Here is a 13,888-nt window from a genome sequence, read left to right on the forward strand (position 1 = left end):
CACATGGATCCTTCCAGCCTGTGCTTTTTTAATTTTTCAAAGCAAAAACAAAAATGAAAAAAATACCCAAAATAAACAAAACAATACCCACAATAGAAAAAAATTAAATTTTTTTTATAAATAAATTTTTACTAATGTTAATGGGGTGACATCAATAAATCAGGATACATATATTCAAAGAAAACATGTCCAAGTTATCTTGTCATTCAATTATGTTGCATACCCATCACCCAAAGTCAGATTGTCCTCCGTCACCCTCTACCCAGTTTTCTTTGTGCAAAAAAAATTAATTAAAAAAAATTTTTAATGATTTTCAACATGATTATTTATTAATATTTAGGATTTATTAAATCTAATTGCTTAAACTTTTTAAAAAACATTTTATTTATTTGTTTATTTATTTATTTTTACGGAGACACGGAGTCAGAGAGAGGGATAGAGAGGGACAGACAGGAACGAAGAGAGATGAGAAGCATCAATCATTAATTTTTGTTGTGACACCTTAGTAGTTCATTGATTGCTTTCTCATAGGTGCCTTGACCGTGGGGCTACAGCAGACCGAGTAACCCCTTGCTCAAGCCCATGATCAAGGTGGCGACCTTGGGTTCTCGAACCTGGGTCCTCTGCGTCCCAGTTCGACGCTCTATCCACTGTGCCACCGCCTGGTCAGGCTGCTTAAACTTTTTAATTGTGAAACAACAGAAGGGTATAGGTTCTGAGAAAAATGTCTTTTAATTCAGTGTTTTTCAACTACCTGTCCATGGGCTGGTCCATGAGAAATTTTGTACCAGTCTGCAAAACAGTTAACTACCCTGATATTGTATGAAGATGATAGACCTAGTGATCTTAGTTGAATTCACTTGTGCTCAGGGTAGTTTTTGCTTTAGCAGTCTTTGGAATAATTCTATTTCCATCAGTCGCCAAGTGTAAAAAGGTTGAAAACCACTATTTTAAATAACATTAAAGAAATTGGCTATAATTTAAGTCTGAATAAAATATCAATAAAGACCAACATAAACATGAATACATTCGTAGCATATTTTACCTTGGAAGCTAAAAATACATATATAATTTTTTTTACATATTTAATAAAATTGAAAAAAAAGTGAAATTATGGTTGGTATATCCAGTTCTATTTGAGCACATTATCAAATTATATCTGAAGCTGAGTGCTGAGAGAGCTGAATGAAGACTCAAATAAAGGTGACATAGTCTTTTTTTCTGCTTTTTCTTAGTTGTTGGGTGACTGGGCTCTGGCAGGAGCTGATAAAGATTAAGTGTAATTTTTCTTACCTGTTGCCACTGAGATTTTGGATAATGAAAGCTAGCTATTAAATCCTACTAGTTCTACTCTAATAATGCCTTGCATGTTGATTCCTGAATTTTCATGAAAGCAGTATTAGCCTTTGTACTTTCTTTATACTTGGCCTATGCTAATTTTCATGCTCAAATTATGGATTTCTTCAGTAGCTGGCTTCTGTTTCCCAAATTAAACTTTTTTGTTTTGTTAGTGTTGTTCGTTAAAAAATAGTGAAAAAACAAAAAACTAAGTTTACCTTATACTGTCTAATGTTAAGATGTAGTTTTTATTAGTTAACTAAAGAAGCTATTAAATGTAGGCAAAAATGTTGACACATAGTCAAATTTGCTTAATTTTCTGATTCTTGATTATGTTTAAGTGCTTACTAGACCTGCATGAGTCAGTTCATGCTATTGAATTGTTAATGAGTTGTCCAGATTTACCTTTTATCACAATTGAATATTGTGAATGTATCTATATCTATATCTATAGATATATATATATCCATTTTTAGACACTTGTGTGAATAGTCATTTTTGGTGGAAGGGAGTCAATCTTTTTATAGCAATTCTTCCTAAACCTGGTTGTATAAGGTTCATTCCACCTTAAGAATTGGAGAACTTGTTACTTTTTCTGTTAAAATGAGAATCCCCTTTCAGTTTAGAGTAGGTGTTTTAAGTGACTGATTTGAGATACAGAGTGCTGAAATAGAGAGAGAATGTGTGTGTATTAACAAAAAGTTATCAGGACCTCTGTTACATATAATGAACCCAACGTAATTCAGCCAAGGAGACAACTCTTATTAAACAATTATTGTAACCGCTAGTGCTCGACTTACGACCACGATTGGTTCCAACAGACCAGTCCTAACACTTTTTGGTCCTAAGTTGAGTAGGCTATATGTACAGTACTGTGAAATGATGTTATAAAAATCTTTAAGTCATTTTATCATAATTTTCTTTCATTATTGTTATATATCATAATTTTATGCCATTTGTATCATCTCTACACCATTTTGTTTATTTTTACATTCATCAGGTTTAAGTAAAACACTGTATTACCAGTACAACTGGTTTAATATTTGCAAAACATACAAAATTACAATACACAGGTGCATACAAAAATACAAAATCAGGTGTAAAAAACACTATAGGAAACATTTTCCCAATTGCAAAACATATCAAAATATATAAACATGTATGAAACGTTTTATTGGCCAGCACTGTCGTATGCCCATCTGGGCAACGCTTGCGCTGCCAGATGCGGAGCAGTCGTGGCTAGCGATTGTGGTGTTAAAGTTGAATGGTCGTAAGTTGCATAGATCGTAGGTCAATCAATACCTGTATTAGATATCTGGTGTCTGTTACTGCAATAGTGCATTAATTGAATGGTACGTCATAGCATAATTAAATTCAGTGCATTTAAGACTCTTAATTGAACTAGAAGACAGTGAGTGATCTGCTTCCCCAAGTAGGATATTTCTTTGGTAGCTTGGAGTGAATGTATGCCCCTAGCAGTTTTGTATTCTCTCCTTTGAGAAATGTGGTTGAAATCTGCTTAAGGTCTTTTTCACAAGAGAAACTAAAATAAAAATCAAATATTTAGGTTCATTCATGAATTTTTAGAATTAAATATATTAACTTAGGTTTTTTGTTTGTTTTGTTTTGTTTTCTGAAGTGAGAAGTGTGGAAGCAGAGAGACAGACTCCCGCATGCACCCAACTGGGATCCTCCTGGCATGCCCACTATGGGGGCGATGCTCTGCCCATTTGGGGCGTTGGTCTGTTGCAATAGGAGCTATTCTAGCACCTGAGGCAGAGGCCATGGAGCCATCCTTGGCACCCTGGCCAACTTGCTTCAAATGGAGCCTTGGCTGTGGGAAGGGAAGAGAGAGAGAGAGAGAAAGGAGAGGGGGAAAGGTGGAGAAGCAGATGGATGCTTCTCCTCTGTGCTCTGGTTGGGAATTGAACCCAGGACTTCCATACACTGGACCGGTGCTCTCCCACTGAGCCATCTGGCCAGGGCCTATTAACTTAGGTTTTAATTAGTTCATAATTAGTTTCTGATAATGATCAATATTGTGTTTGAATCCTTTACTGCTGTGCATTTTACATCTGAGTTAAATGGTGTTTAGCTCACCTTTAGAGAAGCTTATTCAGAAGAGTTTAAGCTTTGGTCTTGAATCTGTACTGGCAGTTAATTGAAAAATGTCAGTTCATTGCTGCTTTGTTCATTATGTAGTATTTATTGACACCTGTTAATTCCCCAGTGACATGGTAATGAGCTTTTCTGAAGGGAGGTGGATTAGAGGTACCAGAAGGTTGGGTAGTAAGGAACAAGAAGGCTTTGTTTTTGACCTAGATTATGATGTGATGATTTCCCAGCAGAATTCCTAAGTTAGAGCTACAGCGTGCGAGTCACGCCGTCCTGCACACCATCATTCCTTGTGCATGTGTACTAGGTATTTAACTTGATCTTATTTTTGTAGGTAAAAGTCTTGAGTAATACTTCTCTATTTCAGTTAACTTGAGGAAGCAATACTTTCTCTAGACCTTTTCTCTATAAATGCAGATAGATTCTAATACTTATAACCTTTTACCTTTAACAGATAACATTACTGCAGATGGAGCATAATTTCGATATTGTAAGTATGTCCTACATATTTTTTTTATGTCCTATATTTTTAAAAACACTCCAAATTTATATTTTGAGGTTTTTTTGTTTTTTGAGTAAAAATGCCTTCTTGTTTTCTAGATGAACCATGCTTGTCGAGCCTTAACCTACATGATGGAAGCCCTTCCACGATCATCCGCTGTTGTGGTAGATGCAATTCCTGTCTTTTTAGAAAAGGTAATTCTACTTTTGCCCAGTTTGGAAGTAGGGGGAGGGATTCAAGCTGAAGACTCAATGTTGTCTGAATTCTAAAGTAGTACATCACATTGTAAAGCCACATTAAGAGACAGTTTTTAGCATTTATTATCAATTTAAAGTATATTTTTTAGCTAAGATTTTAGAAAAACATTATAGAACAGCAGGGTTTTTTTGTTTGTTTTTTACAGAGACAGAGAGAGAGAGAGTCAGAGAGAGGGATAGACAGGGACAGACAGACAGGAATGGAGAGATGAGAAGCATCAATCATTAGTTTTTCGTTGCATGTTGTGACACCTTAGTTGTTCATTGATTGCTTTCTCATATGTGCCTTGACCGCGGGCCTTCAGCAGACCAAGTAACCCCTTGCTCGAGCCAGCGACCTTGGGTCCAAGCTGGTGAGCTTTTACTCAAACCAGATGAGCCCGCGCTCAAGCTGGTGACCTCGGGGTCTCGAACCTGGGTCCTCGGCATCCCAGTCCGATGCTCTATTCACTGTGCCACCGCCTGGTCAGGCAGAACAGTAGTTTTAAGTTGGTGTTAATAAAACATAAAATCAACCTAGTTTTTTTAATTTATTTATTTATTTATTTTTTTATTTATGTATTTTTCTGAAGCTGGAAACGGGGAGAGACAGTCAGACAGACTCCCGCATGCGCCCGACTGGGATCCACCCAGCATGCCCACCAGGGGGCGATGCTTTGCCCACCAGGGGGCGATGCTCTGCCCCTCCAGGGCGTCGCTCTGCCGCGACCAGAGCCACTCCAGCGCCTGGAGCAGAGGCCAAGGAGCCATCCCCAGCGCCCAGGCCATTTTTTGCTCCAATGGAGCCTTGCTGCAGGAGGGGAAGAGAGAGACAGAGAGGAAGGGGGGGGGGGAGGTGGAGAAGCAAATGGGCGCTTCTCCTGTGTGCCCTGGCCGGGAATCGAACCCGGGTCCCCTGCACGCCAGGCTGACACTCTACCACTGCTGAGCCAACCGGCCAGGGCCTAGTTTTATAATTTTTAATAATGGCAGTTACCACGTTCATATCTTTCAGAGGAGAACTTAAAAGCACTTGATGAAAATTAATTTTATTATTTCTAGAAAACATAAGGGAGGAGAGGATATAAAGGCTGAGACCAGAGTGCCTTGTTCAAGGTCATAAAGTAAATCAGTGGAGAAAGGGAATTTTTTTCGTATGTGGTAGGTTGTGTTTTTGGTTCAACTAAGGGTCTTTTGCTTTTTGACGCATGGTAGAATTTATGTTATCTGATAACCTTGGAATATGTGTAAAGTTTAAAACCCAATTTTTTAAATGTAATATAGAACCACCTATTTCTTTTTAAATATGAAGGATTAAAGTTAGCTTATTCTCAATAGAAAACATTTTTCAGTATCTTTAAACAGCAAGCTAGTTGGAAGCTCTATTGTATGTACATTATTATATCAATAGCTTAAGCTGGAATCCAGTGGTGGGTTTCGTGGGTTTCATGTTAGAGGCAGTATAGATTGATGGAAATTAGAGAAAATACCATGGTTATTCATGTGGAAAATCAGCAACTAGAACTTGAATGATAACCTTCTGCTACCTATTTTTATGTTCCCAGCTGCAAGTAATTCAGTGCATTGACGTGGCCGAGCAGGCCCTGACGGCCTTGGAGATGCTGTCGCGTAGACACAGTAAAGCCATTCTGCAAGCGGTAAGGGTTGTTACTGAAGCATTGCATTTCATTTAGTGTTGAGTTGTGCACCCGCATCTGTACCAGCTCCTAGATTGCGATCTCTGTAAGTTACACATGGTGTTTCCAAGAGTGATGTGCTAGACTTTTTAGTAGGGTTTTTTAATTGCCGATAAAGGGGCATTTCTTAACTGTAACAGTCTCTATGTTTCAGGGTGGTTTGGCAGACTGTTTGCTATATCTGGAGTTCTTCAGCATAAATGCCCAAAGAAACGCACTAGCAATTGCAGCCAATTGCTGCCAGAGCATCACGCCAGATGAATTTCATTTTGTGGCCGATTCCCTCCCATTGCTTACCCAAAGGCTAACCCACCAGGTAAAATATGGACTTCTTTTATGTGTCATAAACATTTGTTCCATTGTTAAAATGTCAGTTTTAACTAGGGTTTTAAATCTTCCAATGGGATATGTAAATAGGAAGTGTTCTGATCCATACAAGTCTCGTGGACCATATTAGGTATTTTTAAAATGGTGGTGGATTTACAGAAATGAACAGTATTCCCTGTGTTTGATAGCTTCAGTTGTTTTGACATTAAGGGATGAATTAGTTATTTTAGCAAAAATTATGTGTTGACTCTATGGTGTGATCCGAATTTTCTCTTGGAAAGATCTCTCTTTCCTGAAAGGCATTGGATTGGGCAGACCAGACCGGGGGGGGGGGTGTGAGATTAGAAGAAGACAAGCCATGTCCCACATAGAAATGAGATGGGGACACAGGCTGGGCTGTCTGGGAAGAGCATGAGGAATTATTTAGGGGGTGGGATCAGTGAACCTGGAGAGTACAGCGTGAGAAGCAAGGCTGACAGAGGCCAGTTAAGCCTCAACTCAAGGTTGCAGAGAAATTGATTTTTTAAAAAATATTAATTGTTTTAAAAGTGTTACTGCTAATGAGGTTTATAAAAAAGAAATCTGGCTTTTAAATCACCTCCACAAAGTAGGCTTAAAATCTTGGGGCTATATACAATATGTTAAATAAGGGTTTTACATAAGATAGATAAAATGATAATGATTTTTGGGTCACTCTGGAGTGCTTTTCTCCTTGGGTGATAAAAACACAAGTAGTACCATTCATTTATTTATTTTTAAAAACTTACTAGGCTGAGATAACCTTTTTGGGGGGCTAGAAGTGTGTTCTCTAGTTAGCTGTGATTTTATTGTCTTATTTTGGAAGTAGGCATGATAATCAGAGGAGTTAAATAGTTGGCTGCTGTTGTCTTGCTTTTTCTACACTTAATTAAGTAATGACAGTGAGGGTATAGACCTTTGTAACAAGAATTAATCTAATTTTTACACAGGTAAGTCTGATTCTCACATTGGGAGTCCCTTTATTAGGAAAAAACAAGATCTGTCAAAACACTTGTTAAATTGGTTTTTGTTCTTTTTTATTTTTATCATTTATTATTTTTTATTTTAGGGAGAGGGAGGAGGTGAGAAAGGGAAGGAGGAAAGGAGGTAGAGAGATAAGACACATCAACTCGTAGTTATGTGACACTTTAGTTGTTTATTAATTGCTTCTCATATGTCCCTTGAAGGGGGAGTTCCACCAGAGCTAATGATCCCTTAATTAAGCCAGCAACCTTGGGCTTCAAGCCAGCGACCTGTGGGCTCAAATAGATATGCCTATAATCCCACACTCAAGTCAGCAACCCTGCGCCTAAGCTGGTAAGCCCACACTCAAACCAGCGACCTTAGAGTTTCAAACCTCGGACCTCAGCGTCCCAGGTCAATGCTCTGTCCACTGTGCCACCATTGGCCAGGTGTTATTTTGTTGTTGTTGTTCTTATGTGGATTATTTAGTGTTTTCTCAGTGAGGTCATTCTAACAGTATTTATCAGTAAACCTATGGTTCACACACACACATGTTTAACAGTTTTCAACTTTTTAGTGTATTCATATTTTAAATATTTCTACTGGGCATGCTTTTTAGGATGATAGGATATTTTTCTATTAGTTGTTTAGGTATTAAAATTACAGAACTATGCTGGGGACTAGTTTAATAAGGTTTATCCATATGTGGCACACAAATGAGTTGCCCCTTGTCCTCTTCCTCAACCAACTGCAGATAAAAACATGAGTAAATAATAATAAAGTACAATTACTGAAGTACAAAAGTTGTTTCTTTTTTGTATATTTGCTTTTATCTCGTGGGCCTTTAATGGAAGAGATTCTATCAGTATGTTTCTCTTTGCTTTGGAATCATTACAGTATCAATTGTACCTTGCTTAGGCTCATTGCATTTTTCAAAGCTCACATCTAATTCAGCCAGCCTTGAAGAGTTTTGGGTTAGGAAGAAGGTAAGATAGTGATGTATGACAGCAAAAATGTTTTATATTAATAAACTTTATTTTCCTTTATTAAAAACTAGGACAAAAAGTCAGTAGAAAGCACTTGCCTTTGTTTTGCACGTCTGGTGGACAACTTCCAACACGAGGAGGTGAGTGTTTAGTCGTTGGTGGTATTTTCATGAACTTATTAAATGCTGAGTTACAACATAAAACCTTTCTTTCTTTCTTGTGTTTGTGAAGAATTTACTCCAGCAAGTTGCCTCCAAAGATCTGCTTACAAATGTTCAACAACTATTGGTAGTGACTCCACCAATTTTAAGTTCTGGGATGTTTATAATGGTGGTTCGCATGTTTTCGCTGATGTGTTCCAACTGTCCCACTTTAGCCGTTCAACTTATGAAGCAAAGTAAGTGCTCTTTTATTATTGTACTTTAAGCAGGGAAAGTGGCTTTTTAAAATTCTACTTTAATAACTAAAGTCAACATAAGTCAAGCAAGTAAAAGAGATTGCTAATATAGGCACTGGATCATAAAGGAAAAAATATTAATTAATGTATAATAAATTTGTTTTGTGACAGTATAGTAATGTGTCCTACATTTTTTTTATAGTATATTAAATTTTTTTTTTCTTTACAGGGACAGAGAGAGAGAGTCAGAGAGAGGAATAGATAGGGACAGACAGACAGGAACGAAGAGAGATGAGAAGCATCAATCATCAGTTTTTCGTTGCGACACGTTAGTTGTTCATTGATTGCTTTCTCATATGTGCCTTGACCGTCGGCCTTCAGCAGACCGAGTAACCCCTTGCTTGAGCCAGCGACCTTGGGTCTAAGCTGGTGAACATTTTTTATTTTGCTCAAGCCAGATGAGCCCGCGCTCAAATTGGCAACCTCGGGGTCTCGAACCTGGGTCCTCGGCATCCCAGTCCAACGCTCTATCCACTGCGCCACCGCCTGGTCAGGCAGTATATTATATTTTTACCCTTGGTTTTTCTAGGGTAAAATACCCAAGATGATTGCTTTCTATATAATATTAATTAGGTAATGTTAGATTTTTAGCAGTTCTCCTCTGATTCCAGAATGTTTTCTTGCTACTTTAGTATTTCTAAGCCTTTCCCGGCCCTTCCCAGTACGCAGGAAATAAAGTTCTGTTGTACTGTGATTATAGTTTACTATTACTTTCTTAAATCTTAGATTTTAGAAGTTAAGTTTGAAGACAACAGAACTCAAAAAATATGTTATGATGTTACAGTAGTAATCACTTCAGTACGAAACAGCTATAATCGTGGGTAATTTCATATCCACAGTTCTAATCTCTGAGAATGTTACCTTGGGAGCCAGGGATGATATTCACTGAAATATAACCTTTGATCCCACCACCTCAGATAGAATTTTGAGTAGTATAATTTATTAATTTATTAAATAGTATAATTTAAACTACTTTTTTGGGGGGAAGCGCAGTTTTATGTTTAGTTGCATTACTTGTGTTCCTCTGAAATCACTGAGTCATCGTATCGTCTTGGTCAGTTTGGGGAAGAGTTAAACAGCTTTTTTTATTGGTGTAGTCACAATGCACTTGGCTGATTAATATCCCTAGTATTCCTTTGAATTTGACCTAACCCATCAATTTTTAAAGTTTGAGTACAGATTCTCTTTTTACCATTTTTCTAAATACTTGGTTTGGAATTGGCTGCTTAATTTTTGTTTGTTTTAACATTCTGGATTTTTTCTTAATATGATAAATATTTTTACCTCTTTGCGTACTTCAGGAAGTTTCCCATGCACTCATAGTTTCAGAGGCTGCTAGACAACTTTTTTTTCCTTCTCTTTTTCCAAGTGAGAGGAAGAGAAAGAGAAAGAGAGAGAGAGACAGACTCCCACTTGCACCCAGACCGAGATCCAGGGAAGCCCTGTCTGAGGCTGAAGTTCTGTCTATCGCAGGCCATGCTCCCAACCAAGCTATTTTTAGCTCCTGAAGCAGAGGTGCCCAGAGCCATTCTCAGTGCCTGTGGCCAACATACTCAAACCAATTGAGCCAGGGCTACAGGAAAGGAAGAGAGGCAGGGGATGGAGGGTGGAGAAGTAGTTGGTCACTTCTCCTGTGTGCCCTAACTGAATTGAATCCAGGACATCCACAGGCTAGGCTGACGCTCTACCACTGACTCAACCTCCCAGGGCCAACATAGTTTCATAGTTTCTTTCTACAACAGTAATACAGTGGAAACATGAACATATTTTCTTTGCGTTTTGTTGTTGGCAAGACTTTTTCAAGAAACTTTGAAAAGAAATTATTGATTGATTTAAGAAAGAGTTAGAGACAGAAACATGGATCTGTTCCTGTATGTGCCCTGATCAGGGATTGAACTGGCAAAGGAATTGCGAAATTTTTATACATTTTATTTACTATTTGTGAATTTTCTATGAGGCAGAGATTTAACTGTCCAGACCTCTCCACCCAAAATCAAAGGTGAATACTTTTTTCTTGACAACAGACCTTATTGATTACTGGCACAACATTTCAGTGAAACATATTTTGTTCTTTGTATGCTATGTATATAAACACACTACCACCAACAGACAGACAGCCCTCCCTGTCTTAAAGTTGTAGCTAGTTAGAGTGAATAACCCTCTGGAGGCTGAGAGCTTCCTCCACTCACACTGTTCATACATCAGATTGGAGACTGGTTCCTGCAGATTCTTCCACAATGATGTCCTATGGGAATGGAAACTTGTGGTAGATGATACTTTAATAATTTTGTCTTTAGATGGCATTCTTAATGGCATATAAGAAAATGTCTTTCCTGATCACAAAATTAAGATTTAGATGCTTTTAATTGTTTTGTTTTTATTGGCCACAATAAAAACAAATATATTCTCATATATTTGAATTGAAGACACCTAAACGAATATACTTGAATTGAGGGTTAAAATCAGGGGTCTCAAACTTGCGGACCGCGGGCTGTATGCGGCCTGCCAAACAATCCACAAAGTTCAAAATATTTTGGATAAAATTAAGTAAGCCCATGGATTAGTCTGCGGGCCACACAAAATTGTTCGGTGGGCCGCGAGTTTGAGACCCCTGGTTAAAATGCATGTTGGATGCACTTTTGTATAAAGCACTGTGCTCCTCAAGAGAAGTAATAAAAGATTCTGGAAAGCTTTGGGTTGACTTGTGATTAGGTGTTCAGCGTAGGGCTCAAACTGGAGTCCTCAGAAAGAAATTGTTAAAATTTTAAATATATTTTTTTAGGTGTTTATCACAACTCATTTGGATTTTTTATTTTACTTTCCATAGTATATTGCTAAAGAAGAAAATAAATCTGATTGTTCTTTCTCCTAGGGAATGATTGCTCTTTCTTTTTTTTATTTTTATTTGTAACAGAGTCGAGAGAGGGACAGATAGGGACAGACAGACAGGAAAGGAGAGAGATGAGAAACACCAGTATTTCATTGCGGTTCCTTAGCTGTTCACTGATTGATTTCTCACATGTGCCCTGACCGGGGGCCACAACAGACCGAGTGAAACCTTGCTCGAGCCAGCAACCCCAGGCTCAAGTTGGTGAGCTTTGCTCAAGCCCGATGAGCCCGCGCTCAAGCTGGTGACCTCAGGGTCTCGAACCTGGTCTTCCATGTCCCAGTCTGACGCTCTATCCACTGTGCCACCACCTGGTCAGGCATGATTGCTTTTTAAAATAGGTAATATAGTCTAACAAACAAAATATGCTGCTCACAAAAATTAGGGGATATTTCAAATGAATATGAAGCGATAAAATATTCCCTAATTTTTGTGAGCAGTGTAAAAAAAGACTCACAGACAGAGAGAACAGACTGACAGCTGTTGGGAGGGGAGGGTGGCCAACAGAGGGGGCCTGGGTGAAATAAGTGAAGAGATTAAGAAAAAAATAAAATAGACACAGACAACAGTATGGTGGTTTTCAGAGGGAAAGTGGGTGGGAGCAGGTAGAAGAGGGGAAAGGGGGGATAAAGGGTGATGGAAGGAGACTAGACTCTGGGTAGTGGACACACAGTGTACAGAGGATGCATTATAGGATTGTACACCTGAAGCCTACATGATTTTATTAACAACTGTAATGCCAATAAAGTCAATAAAAATAAAGTATGTCATATGACTAGTTTCATAGGCTTTGTTGTTGGTTTATAGACATTGCAGAAACGCTTCACTTCCTCCTGTGTGGTGCCTCCAACGGAAGTTGTCAGGAACAGATTGATCTTGTTCCACGCAGTCCTCAAGAGCTATACGAACTGACGTCTCTGATTTGGTAAAGATCGAGCTAATGATAACTGTGCTTTATAAGACGGTGTTTTACTTTAGAGATCTGACAGTACTAATATTTTGGTAAGCTACTTATTAAAATAATTGCCCCTTTTTTCCACCAGTGAACTTATGCCATGCTTACCAAAAGAAGGCATTTTTGCAGTAGATACCATGCTGAAGAAGGGAAATGCTCAGAACACGGATGGCGCAATATGGCAGTGGCGTGATGACCGAGGCCTCTGGCATCCCTATAACAGGATTGACAGCCGGATCATTGAGGTAGTAGTTTCCTCGTACCGTTTAAATGTGTCTATTTTAGTGGAGAGTGGGTGTAGGGATGGAGTGGGAAGGGATGTTGTGTGTACTTAAATGTGCTCAATTTTGAATTAACTCAAGATTCTCTCATTTTGTCTCCTGAGAACAAGGTCCTCATTTCTGTTCAGGTCAGAAAACATGATGTTCTAGTCCTGCTTCTGCTGCTAACTACCTGAGTGACTTGGAGCAAGTAATTTAAGTTCTTTGTTCCATAGTTTCCTCAGTTCTGAAAGGAAACAACGGAGGAGTTAGGCTACATGTTTCTAAAAGTTCCTTCTATCTCCTGTCCAAAAGAAATCTCTCAACAGCAAAGACTTATATAAAAATAGTTGTTTCTCAATATTTTTAAGAACCAAAAAGTGGAAACTTATCTAGGTGAATGATTTAGTAAATTGTGATACACACATAGAATAGGTTCATATATAATCCAGACATTAATAGGATAAATTTTCATGACATAAAATAAAATATAAATGAAAATATTCAAAATTATGTAACTCTTGGGAACTCAGCAAAATAAAAGAGGAGTAATAGCTAGAAAAGAAATAACACCAAAATACTTATAGTGACTTTTTTTTGGTGAGATTTTATTCTTATTTTCATACTTCCATATTAAGTTTGCACTGAAATATTTCAAAAATGTCTCAGGTCTGGAAAAATTTGCCCGAGTGTAGGAAATGTTGGCAACTGCATTGTTTGAGATGCCATGCCTTTCTTTGTCAATATATGATACCTTTAAGTATCAAGATGTTTTTCTAATTTCAAACTATGATGTTTGGATTTTTAGAGTATCATGTATAAACATTCTTTAAAAAAATCTTCCAATTTTTTTTGAAAATTTTTGAAACATTTGACTTTTAAAATAAGTCTTTATGAAAATATCTAAATTCAGAGCCAGCTTTTAAAGGAAGTTAATAATGAGTTGTCTTTTATGCCTGTTAGCCTTGGTGTATAAGCAGGTCATATTCTCTAACGCTAAGCATTCTTCTTTTTAGCATTTTTCTGATAATGCATTTTCACAGTTAACTTCCTATCTTGTATTTTCTAAGAGTTTTGCCTTCCATTCAACCTAAGAATTTCATAGGTGGACCATTATGAGAATAGATATTTTGTCACTTGTTTAGGC

The 13,888-nt window shown here is 37.8% G+C and overlaps 1 protein-coding gene across 16 annotated transcripts in view; it reads left to right on the plus strand.

Moving 5' to 3' along the window:
- Positions 1 to 13,888, plus strand: part of TRIP12 (thyroid hormone receptor interactor 12) — a 156,344-nt gene that overhangs the window by 100,882 nt on the left and 41,574 nt on the right. For 8 of the 16 annotated variants that reach the window (XM_066279914.1, XM_066279916.1, XM_066279911.1 and 5 more), the window contains 8 exons: positions 3,908 to 3,943; positions 4,054 to 4,149; positions 5,757 to 5,849; positions 6,043 to 6,204; positions 8,254 to 8,322; positions 8,414 to 8,579; positions 12,334 to 12,451; positions 12,570 to 12,729. In XM_066279914.1, coding sequence (XP_066136011.1) covers positions 3,908 to 3,943; positions 4,054 to 4,149; positions 5,757 to 5,849; positions 6,043 to 6,204; positions 8,254 to 8,322; positions 8,414 to 8,579; positions 12,334 to 12,451; positions 12,570 to 12,729 — 900 coding nt within the window. The remainder of the gene's footprint in view (positions 1 to 3,907; positions 3,944 to 4,053; positions 4,150 to 5,756; positions 5,850 to 6,042; positions 6,205 to 8,253; positions 8,323 to 8,413; positions 8,580 to 12,333; positions 12,452 to 12,569; positions 12,730 to 13,888) is intronic. The other 8 variants (XM_066279917.1, XM_066279921.1, XM_066279924.1 and 5 more) reach the window with 1 other exon arrangement.

The sequence above is a fragment of the Saccopteryx bilineata genome, chromosome 5, assembly GCF_036850765.1.
Source record: "Saccopteryx bilineata isolate mSacBil1 chromosome 5, mSacBil1_pri_phased_curated, whole genome shotgun sequence".
NCBI classification, from domain to species: Eukaryota; Metazoa; Chordata; class Mammalia; order Chiroptera; family Emballonuridae; genus Saccopteryx; species Saccopteryx bilineata.